Source organism: Conger conger, chromosome 8 (genome assembly GCF_963514075.1).
Source record: "Conger conger chromosome 8, fConCon1.1, whole genome shotgun sequence".
NCBI lineage: Eukaryota > Metazoa > Chordata > Actinopteri > Anguilliformes > Congridae > Conger > Conger conger.
In genome coordinates this window covers 32,839,557-32,858,306 of record NC_083767.1, presented here as the reverse complement: position 1 = coordinate 32,858,306, position 18,750 = coordinate 32,839,557, and the positions used below count along the sequence as shown (strand labels likewise).

The following is an 18,750-nucleotide window of genomic DNA, read 5'->3' as shown; positions in this document are numbered from 1 at the left end:
CCATATCAATTGTTGCCACAATGTGGAAAGGATCTATGACAAGGCATTTTCAGATTTAGTACTAAATACATATTTATGAATTACAACAATCACAATAAAACAGGCAGGTTTTATTTTATTGAGAATTTCTTCATTTATGTCATCTGTCGTCTGTAGACAATTGGAAACAAAACATTCCGAAAAGGGGATTATATCCAGGTTGGATATTAACTGGATATCCAGTGAATTAGCATATTGATTATGATATATGCATAAAAGAGAACCTATTTTATGTGTCAGCTGTTTAGTAATTAATTTGCATATCTCATGTTAAATTTTTATTTTAATAGAAAAGGTACAGATTTACTGAAAAAAAAAAACTACTGCAGGGCTCTAATTCACCCAGAAACTGAGATTTAAATGTCCCTACCTGAGCAAAATTAGATTAGTTCGTTTCATCAAGGACACTCCTAAAAAATCTTTAAATCAGTTAGGCCTACAAGAAAACTTCAACTCCCAGCGTGCCCTGCGTCTCCTGCGCTGTGAGTGTAATCTGTATTCAAGGGAGCTGCTTTGAATGTATGTAGGAGGAGAAAAGGCTTTAGTCGATGTTTGACTGCGTTACATGGCAGGAGGACTTCAATAGAAAGAAAGAGAAGACGCGAACGAACGGACTAAGAAAAGGAAAAGGGAAGACTGGAATTATTTTGAAGGGGCCTAAGCAAACTAATACTGCCTGCAAGAAACGGGTATGGTAACATCTGCTTTACAGAAAGACTAGCAAATAGGCTAGATCTAGTTCCTGAAACAAAAAAAAAAAGAGACAAAATCAAGATTCCCGGTGTGTCAACACTGGTATGAAAAGGGAAATCGAGCACTGATGGGAGAAGCCTTGGAAATTTCCCCCAGAAAGTGAAAAAAAAAAAGCATCAGTCGGCTGTGGTAAATTATCGGAGCAATATGTACTGCTGGCTAGCCGCAGATTGCAGCTAATTGCATTTTGTAGAAATGCGTGTAAATAGTTAAGACCCGAGCTAGCCAGCCACTTTGCCAATATGATATGCAACTAGATGGTAAGCGAGCAAGCAAGTTAAGTATAAAATGGGTGAGGTTTTGTCAATGTTTTCGTCCTGCAAAATGTCCAATGTATTGCGGCTTTCGCAGTATTGCATTGAGTTTGCTACCTCCTTGTGCGTTTGTGCTGCGTTTACGACTATTTGACGATAATATTTATTATCTTAAAATCGTTACAGCGTAATCCAGTCATCTTCGTTTATTAAAAAAATAATAAAAAATCACTCAAAGATCAGTAGCTATATAGCCTACTGATACTAAATTTGTGACTTAGTATTTGACAAACCGGAGCTAGCTTGCTACAGCCTACTGTAACCTAGCGAATAACCAGATATGAGTGATTTATGGAGAATTCAGCTTCCTCTAAATTATGACGAGCTGTGAATGTATTCGTTACAAATGATCGTATCGCTCCAGGCTTTACAGGAAGATAATATTTTGGGCGCAAGCATCCATTCATGAGCTGGCTAGTGTAGTATGGAAGGGGAACATGAGCGAAGCAGCGGTGTAGGCGGGGAGGAGACCCTTTTCTTTTTTCAGGTTATGGCTTTTTCCCGTGCAGGACGGATGTGAATTGTTTGCGACTGAAAGCCACATAGGAAGGGAGAGGGATCAGTGAAGAGGAGGAGAAAGCGGACGAGATCCATGCCAAGAAAGAGCTCACGATCGCGTGTGTGTATGTGTGGGGTGTGGTGTGGTGAATAATCAGGATGAATAACTCATGGAAGTAGCCTACTTGAGGTTGCCTTCCAAATAGGCAGCGGCGAGTGTCTGCCGCACGACTGTTACCTTGCTTGCTAGCACAAGAGAATCGAATACGGCGTGCCTATTTTTCTGTAACCTGTTTATAGTATACAGTTATGTCAATGTATTGTCAAAAATGGGAATTTAGCGAGACGTGACGGCTGGATTTTCGGTGTATTTTAACAATACATTATTTTGTTTATTACAGCGGTTCCTGTTGTTGAAGTTCCCCATTGCAATATGAGCATTAGGCTACGGAGAACCCGAAGTGAGTGGGGCTCCGGAAACTGCGATCTGTACCAGTGTTAAAATCGCCAATGCACTCGCCGAATCGGAAGCCAAGCCGTTTCAAGCCTCCACCACTCATTGCATGATCTCGAGAATATGACGGCTGCACCAGAACTATCTGCCTTTTCCGCAACCGTGACACATCTACGGAAACAAAACGCTAACTTCCAAGGATAAGCTCCCGAATCCCTGACTGTTTTAGCGAAATGTTTTAGCCTTGGGTTTGTGGAGTCGCCGAGGCAACTTTGTCTTTCAAATAGTGGTACACCATTTGGATTTGGATGTACGCTACAGTGCAGCTGGCCACCAAGACAAAGGTTATGGAATTAAGAAAAAAAATAAAAAGTGATTAAATTAACGGAACCAGCGAGTTCCCGTGGATCGGACACTGTCGAAAACAACAACAATACTGCAATGACTGGGGGCGGTCTCGCTCCATTTATCTAACACGGAGGGGGGCCCTCTCTGCATACAGGCATAGACGGCGTACCACGCACCAGGACGTGTCGGGCCGACTACCAGCAACCTTGAATGAATGTCTGCAGGCGTGAGAGGCGGCTGCGGGTCCGGGGTTTGAATTAAGAGCCAGGGGCCTGCGCTTAAGAGATTTAGGGCCCTGGCAGAGTAATGAGGCGAGCCTTATGAGGGATCTGAGGAACGGCAGGTCTTCACTATGGCGCAAACCAGTTTGCTGCAGGGGAAACGATTTTACTGCAGGGAGTGGGTCTTTCACAAGCTTCAGCACTGCCTGCTGGAGAAGACCAACAGCCTCGCCGCCCTGAGCAACAGTGGAGGCGCCCCTGGCGCGGCCCCACTCCCAGGCCCCGGAGCCTCGGGCAAGGGGGCAGCAGCCTGGGGCGTGCTGCTGGTTGGGGGGCCGGGCAGCGGGAAGACGGCTCTCTGCACAGAGCTCCTCTGGCCCAGCTCGCCCCAGGGGGCCCACAGGGGTCTGCACCGGCAGAGCCTGGCCTTCCACTTCTGCCGGGCGGACGACTCGGACACCCTCTGCGTCAGCGGCTTTGTCCGGGGACTGGTGGCCCAGCTGTGTCGCAGCGGGCTGGTGCCGGGCTACGAGGAGAAGGTGCGGGACCCTGCCGTGCAGAGCGCCCTGCAGCTCGGCGAGTGCGAAAGGGACCCCGCAGAGGCTTTTAAGAGGTACGTTGAGATGCCCTCTTCTTATTTTGCTTCTTTCTTTCTTTTTTTTTTTTTTTACTGCCCACATCGTCCCTGCACACCTACTACTCTTTCCTCTGTGGTTCCTTTGCTTGTTGATGTTATGTTTTGGTTGTTGTATTCTGTACTGTGAGGTGTGTTTACCACCCCCACCCCCTTTTTTGAGTATGGCTTGTGGTTGGAGAACAGTCAGCTTCTTACTGTAAAATTAAGTTTCTATTTGGTTTCAGGCTTTGAAGTTCTTCACCGTGCCCTTTTTTGAAATGTTTATTCCTGTCTTTGCATCGCACGTGTCATGTTCCACACGTGTGTCTGGTTTAATGCGCAGTTGTGTTTATGTCCCCTCCCAACCCAGTCCTTCAGCTTAACGTGCCGATGCGCAATTGTAAGATTTAGGTCCGGTCCAGTTCAGTTTTTGTCAATAATTTAATTTATTTTTAATTTTTTATTTTTATTGAGTTTCAGTTCTTTTCCTCAATGAGCTGAATTGAAATGGAATGACCCTCAGCTCTGATGCACCGGGCTGAGGCACGTAGTGACATCATCACCCTTCTCAAGACCCAAGGTCTGTTTCGGTAGGCAGAGATGACCACAGGAGAGGGGTTTAGCTCAAGGGGTCTCAAACTACAATCCTCAAACTCTTGTATCTGCTAGTTTTCAGTGCCTTTTGGCACTTGAGTGCTTCACTCAAGTAATTGATTGGTCCACAAATCTTGTTTTCCAAGGCCTAAATTGGCTGCTGATTGAAGGCAAGCCTCAAAATCTTGCAGACGCTGCAGTCCTTCCAGGACTCAAGTTTGAACTTTTTCTTCCAATTCAACTTTACTGGTGTAGAGACAGTCACAAAAACTATTTTCGAAGAAAGGAATTGGCCAAAAATCTGCTTGTTTTCTGAACCCCTCAGAAAACAAGCAACTGCAGAAACACACTGGCCCTTCAGGAGTGGACTTGTTTTAGTGGATATGTAGAGGCGACTCTGGATGGAGCATGATTTAGACATGCTGTGGTACTTTGCTGGCATGTCTTTCTGCACATAATGCGATCAAGACTATGACTTGCACCTCTTCCTAGGCGGGGGCGTCCCTCCGCAGAAGCCACGGTCCTGTTGCGGAGGGGGCCGGCATGGGTAGCGGTTTCTCGCACGGCGTGTTCTGGCTTTGATCGTGGGCGTGTGGAATGCAACACGATCACGGACTCCTCAGTGTTTGGTCACTGCCGGCTGCTTAATGCTCCTTTCGTACATTTTTTTCTTCCTTTTTCACTTCATTTTTACTTGTGGGAGAATGCAATGTTAGACATCCTCACACAGTAAGTCTTTTGTAAAATTGTCAATCCCAGAGCACCGTTCATTTTATTGTTATACTTTTTTTCATGTTTTCCAAAGGAGCATGAGGGTTATTCAGCAAGAAGGCAAAGCAAATAATTTTACTCACAACCTGCCCTTAGACCGCACAGGTAAATGGTAGTGTTTTTGGTTTTCAGGTACAAACAATGGTGGTTGTGGCAGCAATGTTTTGAACAGCCGAGTGTAGAGTTACCCTAAATATTGAAGAATAGCAATAACTGCATGTTTACTGCATCCACAGAAAGGCTATGGGAGTCCTGAGAAAGGCTAACTGGGCCAAATGCAGTAGGATGATTCTCACAGCTGGTTTTTAAATAGGCCTGTTCTTTGATGATAAAGCTGCAAAAAAAAAAGAAGAAATTCTGTATTTTTTTTCTGACCTGTTTCTTTTGGTGAGTACAGTCTTCAGACTACGCTTTGGGTCACCTTTCATCTCCAACCCTAGCTCTCCCCCTTTCATACTAATTGAGGTTATATTTTTATGCTGTTTTTTATGAATTCGTTTGGCTCTATGGGTGTAGTCTGCATCTATTCAGAGTATGTATTTTGGTTCTTGGTTGGCATAGTTAACCAACACTTGTGCTTTAGTAATGTTGTATCTACATGACATTTCTTTGACTTTAGGTTATATAATTTTCTATGGATTTGTTTGGCTCATTATGGATGTTGTCTGCAGGTATTCAGAATATGTATTTTGGTTCTTGGTTTGCATAGTTAATCAGCACTAGTGCTTTTGTGATGTCGCATTTACATGATATTTCTATGACTAAGTTATATTATTTAGTATGGTTTTGTTGACTCATTATGGAAGTAGTCTGTATATGTTTATGTTTCTCCTACTTTGGTAGGTGCTCTATATAAGGTTCACCCCCCTACCTTCTGAACTCCAGACTCTACATCCCTCCATATATTAATTCTATTGGCCAGCAGAGCATGGGCATGCCCCTATAGCCGGGCTCCTCCCCAGATTCCTTCCCATTGGGGAGTTTTTTTATCACCACTGTTTGGGGGGTTTACCTCATGCTATTGGGGGCTTAGGGCTGATATGTTTAATTCACTCTGTAGCCTAAAGCATCTTTGTGACGGTCTTCTGTGAAAAGCGCTATACAAAATACATTGAATTGGATAAGTGTGTCTGCTAATGAATGTAACATTCATATTCATTACTGACTGACATTCATTACATACATTTTTTTTAAGGTTCTAATGGCAGTGGTCTTAAATGTGTCAAAAAATGTGTTTCTTTGGAATGTGCAGTACCATGCAAAGATCTTAGGCACCCTATATGTTTTTAACTATGAACACTTTTTTGTTCTCTGCATTCGTGTGTCAGTAGAAAAGAGCAAATTTGAGATTTGCTTCCCAAAAAATATCATGTTTCATTAAATTAAATGAAATTATTTTGTGTAATATTTTGAGATAAAATTTGATCAAGGCTGTGTGAATTGGGTTGGGCATTCCTGGAGAGCCAGAGACGAGTGAGACAGCCAAAGTCTGCAGAAGAACTGTGACAAGTTCTGAAATATGGTTGGAACATCCTACCAGCTTATTTTCTTAAAATAAAACTGCAGGATAGGGTACCTCAGGAAATTGAAGCAGTTTTAAAGGCAGTGGAATTGTGGTCATAACAAATATTTATTTGATTTGATTTTTAACTGTTTTTACTGGTCTTAATTGAATTTCTTTGCTTTACTTTACAGAATTTATTTTACATGTACTTTTGCGCAGTACAGTGTATAATGTATTTGTTTGTTGTTTTAAGGTTGGGATGGGCATTGTTAATTGATTAACAGGTTTATTGAAATGGACACATGACCAAAACGGGCAACATCTTAAATGGTTGATGTTTACATTTCAAAAAAATATCCTGCATTGTAGCGGTACCTATAGCTAATTATCTTAAAATATAATTAGCTCAACAGTGCATTTATACAAATTTTCTTAAGACTATTTTTTGATTGGGCTTGTGGATAGCTTATAGGCTGTAGAATTGAGCAGCCAAATGAACATGATTGTGGCACCACCGATTCAGAAACGCCACACAGTAGGCTATGGCAACATTTTGAAGAGGTTAATCTAAAAAAAACCTTTGTGTAAAATATGTTAAATCAAACTTAGGTTCAACAATTATGTCTCATAATGAGCCACAAAAGCAGCAATGCAAATCTCTAGATCAGTTAAACACAAGTTAAACGCGAGTGCGATTCAACCAGAAAAGAGCATATTGCACTGCATGTAAATTGTATGATTACTAAGGACTCTTAATTTTGTTGAGCTAAATAAAAGCTTTCTTGATCCCATGGAATTTATAGAGCCAGAACATAGCAGCACGCAAGATCACTACAGCTTAGGTTGAGAAGGAACGGACTACAGCCAAGATGAAGTTGGAAAGATAAAATCCGACCTCCTTGCAGTCAGTAACGTTACCTTTTCCTCTGACGCCTCACCTCCCTTACAGCGGCGACATAGGCTACGTGACTGTAACATGTTGACAGATGAGGAAATTAGGCTGTGCTGCAAGCTAAACAGCGTACATGAAAGGCACATGGCTGAAAACACTGCAGCTCATCTTATACCTGATTACAATCAGAAACTTCACTATTTTTTTTGCCTTTGAAACTAAATGGAATAAAAATCAGCATTAGATGGGTTTAAAGGAAAAATGACAATGACACTTAAAGTGTTTGACAAGTTGAGTTTGACAAGCTTTCTCGAGAAAATAAGGGACCTCGCCCAAACAACTGGATAGGGACTATGGCTGGAGTTGAATACCTAAATTAATTGTACAATTAAAGCTAGTGTTCTTAAACTATAGTAGGCTATAAATGTGGGATAACAGGTTGCTTGTTACATTACCATTCAGAGTGACCAGATTTCTTAAGCAGCCAAAAACCGCGAACCCACGACTTCCCTTTTGAAACTTTGGAAACAAGCGTGTAATGGCGTTTTGGCGGGCAACTCTGTCTACAGGTAAGTTGTTCCCTGCCATTCCTCAGGTAGTGTCCTATAGGCTATCTGTTGTTCAGCAAGCTAAATATCTTGGTTTTGAAGTTTAGAGTTGCCATTTTCATGCGCTCAGCCCTCGTCTTTGTCGAGCCTTATTTGGGGTTTGGAAAGGCATACATTGTCTTTTGTGCAACCATAAATTCATGAAGTTATTTTTTGCCCAAGTTTTTTCCTGAAATGTCATCCCTGTTGTGCAGTAACATTCAATTAATGTGCTTTTACTGAATTGTTTTGGCTGTGGTCCGAACCGTCCGGCCAGTTGGAGCGTTCTTGTACAGCCTATTATGGGAGTTCTAAAAGCGGTTAATCGATTACATTTTGCCGGTTAACCGAACCATGAAAATACTGAAAATGCCCATCCCTATTTTGTGGGGGAGGGTTGTTATTACCAATAAAGACCTTTTGAAACCTTACATTACTGTCATTTGGCAGAAGCTCTGACTCGGAGCAACAAACGGTAATGGAGAGTATCAGTGTTGCTCTGAAGAGTACAACAATACAGCATTACTGACAAAGCACAGAAACCTGTTTATAATCACTAAGTGTAACATTAACAGTATTAGTACTCAAACCCTGATTCTTAATATGCCTTATTTGGCTCAGCTGTCCTCCAAAGTCTCCTCATGAAGAACACACACCTCCATGTCTGCTCTCCACAACACGAGAATAATTTGTCAACACCGCCAGCAACGGCTACTGAGCCTAGGCCAAACAAAAATATTTGCTTTCTCCCCCAAGGCCTGGGCTCACTCTCTATACGTTGAATAGCGGGAGATCCCTGTGAGACAAGAAGCAGACGGTTGGCTTATCAGCAGACGATCAGGGCTTCTGTTCTTGAGGAAAATATTTGCGTTTGACAGAATACTTTATCGCTATCTCAGGTGTTAAGTCCCCATGGGCACTGCGCTGTGCGTTATCTTTGGGCCGATGTTGGTATTCTCAGAGATTGCAGTTTTTTTTGAGAGTGTCTGGGAACGTGGAAGGAATGGGGTCCGTTAACCGGCTGCTGAGTACAGAAACGTGATCCTTCTTTGCCAAAGATGTGTCTGTGGCATTAGGAATTGCCCCCCAGCCTGTGAAAAGTCTACCTTGCCCCCTCTCTCTTCAAATGTAATTGACATTTTTGGAAGTCCACGTTTGATCTGTGAACTCCAGGTATTGGCGAACTTTTCAGCTACAAGGAAAATTTGACAGGAAGTGTCCCCTGAACTAAGAATACAATATAGTGCTGGTCACTGAGGGCCAGATGCACTTCACCTGACCTATTGACCTGTCCTTTTCATCATATAAAAACTAAAATATTGTTCACATCAGGATATATGATTTTACTGCTCTTAATCATTTTGCATTCACACACCACCTCCCTATGAAAGAATGAATAAGCAATACCTGTCTCTTTGTCTCTTTTTAAGAAGCCATCTGTTTTGTTTGCATAATATGAAATGCATATTATTTGTGAATTGTTTTATAAACGGTACCCTCAAAACGTAAATGTTATGCTTGCCGATACCTGGCTGTATGCATCATTTAAAAAAAAGAATCTAGCCCTCTAGGAAGAAGTGTGTTGAGGTACCATGCTTCAGACTCTTCCCCTGATATATTCTGTGTTCCTCTAGCTGTGGATGCTGGTCACATTATGGAGATAGGACAGACATATCATCACATAGCAACCAGTGCAGCTCAACCAATCACAAAGGATGCAGGTTATCACCAGTGGAACAACACTGATGGTAATTGGTGAATACTTTCTGGCTATACTTAAAATATCTAGGCTGTATAGTCAGAAGTAATCCACCAATCATGATTGCCGTTCTAATTCTTGTGACTCACTGTTATTGGTCGAGCTTCTTTCTGGTGCTATGTGAGGACATGTCTCTCAGCTGTATCCCTAATTACATTGACGCAACTGCATTTTGTGTCGGGAAGAACAAACAACTGCGGACTGAGGAAAGAAAATGACCAAATACACTTTGCAGGTCCAGTCCTTGTAGAGCATAAAATGGTGGATTGCGTTAGTTTTTTTTTTTTCCATTCACTACTTGTGCATTAACCTGCCAGCCATGACTCATGATGGCTTTGTCATTGTTAAAATGTCAGCCACATCCAGAACTTTTTTACGGTGCCTTTTATGCCACACATAGTTTTTGAAATTGGTAGAGGGGCTCAGGGCACCACTGCAGTGTCAGTTTGTAAAACGGTGTAGCTTTTGCCACAACACTACAGGGGGAAAAGACCACAACATGCAATGTCACCTTGTACTTAAAGCTCTTGCCTACAATAAGGCTGTTAACTGAATTTGATTGAACAACATAAGGACTTAAGCTGAAATGTATGGCACTCATCATTGGAGCAAGGATGGAGTGCTTTGAGTGGTGCGATTTTATATAATGACAACACAGCTATTGGTGTTGTGTGACGCCGGTCAGGCTGTGAAATGATGGGAGTCTGTACTACCTGCGCTGTTCCAGATGTACCTGGACTGAAGGTTGATTTGAGGTGCATGTGGAATTAGTCCGCAAACATTCGACAGCAGCCCTTAACTCCCTCAGACAAAGCCCATGGTGCAGTTTACTGTCCCAAGGCCGTTATTCTGTCAGAGAGCAGACCTTGGGGAACTTTTAAAGTAAACAAGCATGGTTTGTCCTCAACTGTCCTTCAGTTTACAGCTTCAAAAAAATAAGTGAAACACACACATATTTAAGGGTATTTAAGAGTACTTTTGTTCTGTCTAGTTCCTCGGTTGAGAGGGAGAGAACGTGGGAAGTTTTTTTGTTTGTATGCTTGTATGTAGTACGGTGTTTGTAGGGCATTTGGAGAGCGGGGGGTCGTAGAGTGTACACGTAGCGGAACAGTTCGGAACGGCACAGCCTTCATCTGGCGCACAGCTGGAGAAGGTCAGCAGCCAGAGTAAAGCCTCTTTTTAAAAATGTTCCTGCGACACGTGAGATACTGAGAGGTCGGGCAATTGAGCTTCGGAGGGGGAGAAGGGTGGGGGGGGGGGGTCAAGTGAAGTGCAGGGGTACCACAGGGTACCACGGTGTGGTACTGGTAGGGGTACTGGCTAGAGTGTTAACGTGGGTTTGTGGTATTGGCTGGTGTGTGATGTTGCCGGGGAGGGTGGTGGTATTTGTTGGGTATTGTGGTATTTATGAGTGGTTCGCTGCTAATAATTCTGAGCTGTAATGTTATAGCGTCCGAGGCTGGGGGGGTTGGATTTCATAAGGGGAGGGTCATCAGGCCTCGCTCTGGTGGGTCTGCCCTCTCAACAGGTTTGGGGCCGTACGGCTGTCCGTAATCTGCCAGTCAGACAGTTGGGGAGGTACTGATACTAAGGCAGTTTGTGTTGCCGTGGCAGCAGACCTAGGTTGGCGTCCAGGAGATTTCCACGATTTTTGTTGTCCTGTACCGTGAGACCATGAATCTTCACCACTCCACACTACTTCCCGTTCCTTCCCGTTGCCATGGAGACTCAGAAACCGGCATAACACGTGTACAAATTCGGGGTGTCCTGGGGTCGGCTTGAAACCGAGCAGGGAAGGCAGTCTACGTGGTGGTGGGAGGGGGTGTTGGGCGGGGGGGCTTTGTCACTGGGGTGAGATTTCAGATTTATCTAAAAGTAAACACGGCGTTATGTGGCCGGCCAAGGCCGCATACCACAGTGGAGACTGTGAATGTCGCTGCTTTTAAATGACGGTTGGGAGGCCTGGGGGCTCTAAAGGAGCTTTCTCTGCCTGGATTTCCAACCGATCCAACTGATTTAGCCCTTCAGCTCTTATTCGCTGCTGTGAAACTGATGTTAATTTCAGCTTTTTTAATGTTTTTTGGGACATGTAGGCTACTTGTTGTTACACTCCAGTTTGGAGTAGACCAATTTATCTGGTTGCATGCATTAGTTTACAGAGGGCTGTGTGTGTTTTCCTGTTTCTGTGGTTCTAGATCCCAGTAGTTTCACAAATGATATTCAGTGGACGTTTCAATTTCTCATTACCAGCTATTTGTATTCCTTATGTGTATTTGACTCTAAATTGTAAAGGAATTAGGTTTGCACGGTGTGTGGTTCGTATATCCATACATGTGAATTCACATCAGTCTTTGTGTTTGTGAAGATTAAATAATCTCTCGGCTCACTTGACGTACGCTGTGAGTTACCATTTTACCGGGTCGCAGTAAATTGCATTTGCTCTGTTTATTCTGCTTTCTGAAGGCTGTAGCTGTAATCTGTGCTTTTCTTAAGTGAAATAATGAGCTTATTGCTGCTCTGCTTGGACACGTGCCTCCTCTCCGTGGGTCACCGCGGTCTGGCGACGCTTCAGTCACAGCCCCGAGACTGTGGGGGAAATGTTTTTGTGTCGAGCTGTGAAATGTGGGTCGAGCAGTCTTTCCACCTGGGAAGATCTTGATTTAAAAAAAAAAAATAAAATAAAAAAAAAAAAAAAAACTTGGATAGTTGGCAAAAAATTCCACCGTGCTAGTAGAGGCACGCGCATTTGGGAAAGCATGGTATTTTGAGCATCGGTACTAGATATTTCCACTTAAACTATCAGCGGTGCTGATTTGTGTTCGAAATGGTTGTTTCAAAAACCGCAGTTCAGAGCGAAATCAGCGCCCGTGCCCGTTACCAACGCTTATTAAGTATGTGCGATTTGGAGGCTCTTCTGAACTCAATGTTCCTAAGCCAGATGCCCTGATATTTTTTTGTGTGTTTCGATCAGTTAGGAACGATGTGCGACAAGTAGCGATAGCCAATGAGAGCGCGTCAGAGAACCAGAGGAGAGGAGCGTGTTTTCGAGTTTTGGGATCTGTCTTGGTCAGGGATCCCTCCAGGTGTAAGGTCTTTGTGAACCTTGCCGGCACTTGATTGTCTAGTGTGAGCACCACTATGTCGGCAAGGCAACATATCACATGAAAGAGTGTTGTGTAATGTGAGTGGTGCAGCAATTTCAGTATTTTTAATGCCATGTAGTTCGCACTTGGCAAGCGGAAAAAAAATGTGTGTTAAAAATGGACAGTCCTCCCACCTTTAACAAATGGAATGAAATGCATTAAGAATGCATAATACACAGGTACACTTTTACCTCAATGGAATTGCCGCTTTTCTATGCTTCTAAAATAACAAGCAATAGTAGAATATTGTTTAAACATTTAGATTCATACTGTCATGTGGGGAGGGAGGAGGGGCGAGTGGGTTTGAGTGTGGAGAGAGAAGTGAGTCAGCAGAAATCACCTTCCCCACAGAGAGGTGCGGTGGACATCATTCTAACCAGAACAAATGTGACAACATAATTCTCTGAGCTGCCTCCCTATCAATACAGCACAGTATATTTTAGCTTGCGCGTATGGAAGAATTCTCTATAACACACCTTCTCACACCTGATTTACTTCAGGAGCAGAACGGATTCTGTACCTATGCTCGTGGATTAGATCCACCAGGTCAAACTACAAAGCCACCAAAATATTATTTCACATTATTCAGATGGGGGGCTGGAGGGTTGAGTCGGTTTCTCCTAATCATACTGCTTTTGCCCTGTGTCCCAACTAGGGATGTGAACGGTTAAATGCTTAAACGGTTAAGGGAAACTGAGTAGCACGAGTTCACCAAAAATTGCTAACCGATAACCTATTTTTTTTTTCAGAAGCTGAAATGGAAAGCTCAGTTCAATTAATTAAATGCGCTTTCACCACCAGTGACAAAACGCACAAATTGGTCAGAAAATTGAAAGGAAAATTCTGGCTTTGTAATAACTTCTGTCAGGCTACTTCTAGCAAGCAGTCTTTTAGGGGGTTAAAAACCACAACACCACAAGGAACCGAATGCAGCATTATTATTGTTATCAAATATTTTTGGTGTGTTAAATCTGTAACTGTTGATTCACTTAGAATTGTATGGCGCTTCTTAAGGTTTACAGTGGGCCGTTTATTCATTAACACACAAATTTGAACTACCGGCAAACTGAACGTAGCTTTCCATTATGCCGTATATATATAAAAACAAATAAAGCAATACATCATTGGACACATGTTGCATGCAACATTACTAAGTAGGCAAGTTGAAAAATAAAGGCTAAAATTAGATGTAACAACTGTTTTTATACAACCATTTATTTTTTTGATTGAGAACTTACTAATAGTGCAATCACTATTCAATGTTTTTTTTTAAGTGCTGTGTTCTATGTATATCGTGTATATAGCTATCTTGCCTACATTATCCTGGGAAAAGCCTTAGACCAGTAGTCTATCATATCCATTGGATATTGAAGGTGAAAATGTCCTGCTTTAAAAGGACCACATTAATCCTGTCACCGTACACCGGCGGTAGTGTTTTCATGTTAACGTATATCATGCAAATATTGGACATTAACGTGACCACAGAATTTTGTGTGCACAACCCTGTCTGTAACAAAGTTCTCAATAGCAGCTGATTGGGCACATTTCACACTAATCAAGTCTGTCAGGCAGAATGCGCAGGGAAGAGGTATGAAAACATGAAGAATTATAATTTTAACTGATGTATTTAAAAAAATGACACGTGACCGTCCAGCATGCCAGCACGTAACCTTCACGGCTTTAACTACAGACTGCTGGGCATCAAATGTCACGGTAAATATAAATCCTTAATTTGGCAATTAGGCTATTATCTGACTTACAATGTTGCAGATATTAGATAAAACTATTTTAAATAAAGTTTGAAAATGCAATTGATTTTTTGTCAGTAGGCTTCTCCAGTTTGTTTAATTTCTTTTCATAAATAAGACGGCACCCCTCGCAATCATAAGCAGTATCGGCTACACTGTTAACCACTTTCATAATGGAATGGTAACCGTTTACAAAAACTGTTGATTTGTCACATCCCTAGTCCCTTATAATCCTAAATATGTAACCTACAACTAATAAACCATAGCCTGAAAACTGCTATAGTTACCAGGGGAACTCTGTGTGGGGAGGCATGTTTGGAAATATGTGCCGATGTTTTTTAGCTGTGCTTCTATTGTGGGACAGTGGCGCATGCAGTATGGTGTTGCAATTTAGGGATTTAGCCAAGACTCTTTTAGCCAGAGCCACTTGCAGAAGGTGCACTTAACCAGAGATACTTTTATTTGAGAGGTGTCAACAGGGGCATGCACTATGGATGATTCCGATTCAGTAGTGCTAGCATAGCATTTACAAAGGGCATTCTCTTGCACTTTGAGAATTAGGTCCTAACTCATTAAATGAGATGCCGTATGTTGTGGTCTTCTGTTGTAAAATGTTTCAGTGGCAAAAGTGGACTATCATGTCGAAAATGCTTTTTCAGCCGGATAAATACTTCACCATACATTAAGCAAACAAGTTTTTAAAGGAGACAAAATGGTTGGTACAATCATTGATATCAGGGTTTAAGTTGCACCCTTAGTGAAGTTCCCAATTTCCTGCCGTTCATTCTTTACGGCCAGTAACAGGTTGAGCTCTCCTTTTTAGCAAAATTGCGAGGAGCATTTCGAGGAGCATTACGGTTAATGCTAGCGTCTCGCCTGTCTTTAATCAACGTATCTCTGACTTAACCCAGTTAGAAAGCCACCGCCAGAGCCAGTGTCAGGTAAAGCTGATTTAAAATCAGTGCCGTTGCAGAGACCCGGAAAATGAACAGAGGGTAGACAGACAGGCGTGTGCCATGCTTTGGCTCGTGCCTGATGGAGAGGGATATCCTGGATGTGAACCTTGCTCTAATTGTGTGACACCTAATCCAAACATCATAATATTAATAATAACTTGTTATTCAGCTGACGCCTTTATTGTGGTTATTCCAGGGCTTGAACCACCAACCTTCCGGGTCCCAGTCATGTACCTTAACCACTAGGCTACAGGCTGCCCTAATGCAATGTGACACAAAAAATCAATAGCAGCCATTTATTTCAATGAAGCTGTCTTGTCTGACAATGAACAAAGCGAGTGTGGTCATTCTGGGCCCAAATATCGCTCACTCTCTATTCACTGTCTCTATTTCAATGACATGTCTCTGGTGTGTCCCACCACTAAATTGCTCCTATTGGTGGAAAATCAGCAGCGGTTGCAAAGTCCACTGGGAAGGAAGGAGAGTACCCTTCACTTCCATGGAAGTTTTTGTTTGGTAAATAAGCAAGTTTTACGTGACGTAATTTAGAAATACGCACTCATTTTTCCTGAAACGAAGGAAAGGGCACAAAACTGTGTGTTATCAAGACAGGTTTATGATACGACATGCCTCCCGGACCTGGCGCAGGGCCTTCATTAAACCGCATGTGCCTCAAGAAGCCCCCCTCCCTCCCACAGCGTGTGTTACCCTGAACCAGCCTCTGACAGATGGCCACACGCTCCACGCATTTTAACCTCTTTTTCTAAAGTGCGTATGATAAAACACTTTCAGTGCGCCAGGCACAGGCTTTTTTGACCAGAATGTTTCAGGCAGTTAAACTGTGTGGGTTTCATCAGTGTTTAAGTGATTGAACAGGATTTATAAAGGGGGAGAAATATGTTTTAAACGTGTGGAATGCTTACTAGGTTTTCAATGGCTTAATGTATGCAGTCTGAATCAGTTTGTTTAACCAGAAATTATATCCAGCCTAATGTTGGCCAGGCTAGTGGGAGATATGTTTGCCTAGCACTTTTGTTTCATGATGTCAATTTGTCACAAAATGTATGAATATTTTATGATTTTTTAAGTTTCCGTTTAATACTCACATTTTCCAATAAACTCGTCCGAATGTCTTCGGAATATCACTGGGCAATTTCTTGGAGAAAGAAAATACTCCATGAGAATGCATTTTACATTTGCAAACACGGTATCCGGGTTGTATGTAATACTCCTATTGCTTCCATTACGTCAATAATACATGTTTAACATGTTCTCAAGCATGTGCTGCTTCCAGGACATTCAAAGAAGCTCCAAATAGCCTGTCAGAGGACAGTTTGCGTAGTTTTAATTCTTTAATCTGAATATGTTTTTAGACCTGGTTCAATTACATAATTCTTTTGGATTCAAATGCTGTTCTGTGCTCAATTGATCTTGCCCGGCACAACTGAGACAACCAAGAGACCCAGAAGGTGGAGGTTTGCTCTTTTTGGTCATATGTTCCAATACACCAGACAAGGTCAGTAAAGCACATATAATAATTTAAAACCAAAAATATGACGTAATTGACGCAGGTTTTTATTGGCAGGGATTGATTTCATCAGTCCAGGTGAGGGGGTGCTTTGCTCTAGAACGGCACAGGTTTTAAACCTAGCCTCACCTGGCTGGTCACACTGCCACCTGTGCTCAAATTAATTTCTCCCCCTGACAGCTCATCCAGTGCTCAGTGTTTCAGCTGCTTGTGGGCTCCCCTGTTGATAGCCACTGCAGAGGAATCTGTGGCTGTTTTTTGCGGTTGCGCAGGCAAGGGCAGTGTTTGTCGGTCGGACGTACCTTCAGCTGTCTCTCTTGGGGGTCTGAGGGGAATCGGGCTTGGCTGGGACCGCAGCTTTACCAGGAAAAAACATTTGTTCTCTCTGTAGCAGAGCTCGTTTCTCATCCGTTTGTTGGTTCAGCCCGTACAGGGCTAGCCGTACATAGCCTGTTTGTTGGAATCTGGTGCCTAATGTACACTCCCCCCCTCCTCCCGGTCTTTTCAGCCTGAGACGCTGTAATTGGATTTATTGCCTTTGATTGAACGTAATGTGAATGTGGTCGATTTTCGAGAGGGAAGAATGTGGCTTTTGAGCTTTTTTTTTTCTTTTCTTTTTTCTCTCTCCCCCTCTTTCGCTCTCTCTCTCTGACAAGGCCACAGAGGCGTACATTAGCTTCCCTATACCCAGCCATTGAGCATGCGATGGCGCGTTACCGTGGCAGCGTGGCAAACGGCACAATGGTTCACCAGAATCCGCCCTGCTACTACCAGTAACTCCACCCCTGAGAACGAGAGAGATGGAGAGTCAGAAAGCGACCGGCTGAACATGCCGTGTAACGATTGACTGATGACTCGGCAGAAAGTGCGGGGAAAGGTTGGCCGGCTAGCCTGTGCGGAAATCCACGAGCATCAGATGAGAGACTGTGAAATTCGGGAGGGATAGACACCCAGGCAAATGAGGGTAGCAGACTGAGCCAAACTACCGACAGCTTCTGTATGAAATAGTTTCTCTACTAAGGAAAGCTTCCCTCCAAAGCTCAGTTTTTCTTAGCAACTTCTCTATATGCCATAAAGCGCAGCTAAACCAAGTCTGAATTTATTGCTTGTGCTCTGGTGTTCTGATGCGAGGGGAAGAGGGCAGGGGTAGAGCGCGAGGTCATTGGGGTTGCAAGTTCAACGCCCTGACATTATGCTGCCGGAACCCTGCTGGATTCCAAAGCTTTAGAGGGAACGTGTGCAATATGTGTGCCCCTGTGAAATTTACCAATCCCGCTTGGTCTTCATATTCATTAATTCATTTCCCATCCACATCAAATATCATGTCATGCCAAACGTGCATTTGGATTTACTGGATATAGACAGTAGCTGTTTGGACGGTGGTGCATTAACACAAGTTGCTGAGGTGAATTACAAGACTGAGAACGTAACCATCCAAGCATTATTGTTTTAATGTATGTGTTATGTATTCATTTATGTGGATTTGTACCGGTAATGAACATGAAAGGCGGTTGGCACCTGTGGGAAGTCTTAGCTGTTAGCCGTGTCGCTGTGGGCTTCACAGCAGTCCTTGAAGCCCTAATTCACAGACTGATGTAATGGTCTCTCTCGTTTATTTCCTGGGATGCCACTGTTGGTTTTCCCGGTGCTGACATGTAATCCATGTTCTACACAGGTGAGGGGGCAGCCTATAGCCTAGTGGCTAAGGTGCTTGACTAGGACCTGGAAGCTTTGTGGTGCAACCCCAGTGTAGCCACGATAATATTAATGTAGCTATTGGGCCCTTAACTCCACATTGCTTTGGATAAAAGCAACTAATAGTTACCTGTCGTAGTGAGGGCACAGTCACCTGTGATAGTGAGACACTGGTTTACCAGCGTACCACTCGGTGTTCCACAGTCACCTGTGGAAGTGATGGGTTCCCTTACCCAAGTGAACAGGCTGGGGGCTGACCACTCATATGCCAGTCCACACCAAGAACGATTACTATAATGATAATGACATAAGCACTGATTTGCTATTAAA

General features: G+C 43.0%; 1 protein-coding gene across 2 annotated transcripts in view; it reads left to right on the top strand.

Moving 5' to 3' along the window:
• The first annotated feature begins 593 nt into the window (after positions 1–593).
• The window catches only part of ankrd50 (ankyrin repeat domain 50), a 51,909-nt gene continuing 33,752 nt past the window's right edge, over positions 594–18,750 (top strand). The window contains exons 1-3 of one of the 2 annotated variants that reach the window (XM_061253232.1): positions 606–728; positions 1,616–1,729; positions 2,006–3,240. In XM_061253232.1, coding sequence (XP_061109216.1) covers positions 2,759–3,240 — 482 coding nt within the window. In that variant the 5' untranslated portion in view covers positions 606–728; positions 1,616–1,729; positions 2,006–2,758. Of the gene's footprint in view, positions 729–1,615; positions 1,730–2,005; positions 3,241–18,750 lie in introns of both variants that reach the window. The other variant, XM_061253231.1, reaches the window with a different exon arrangement.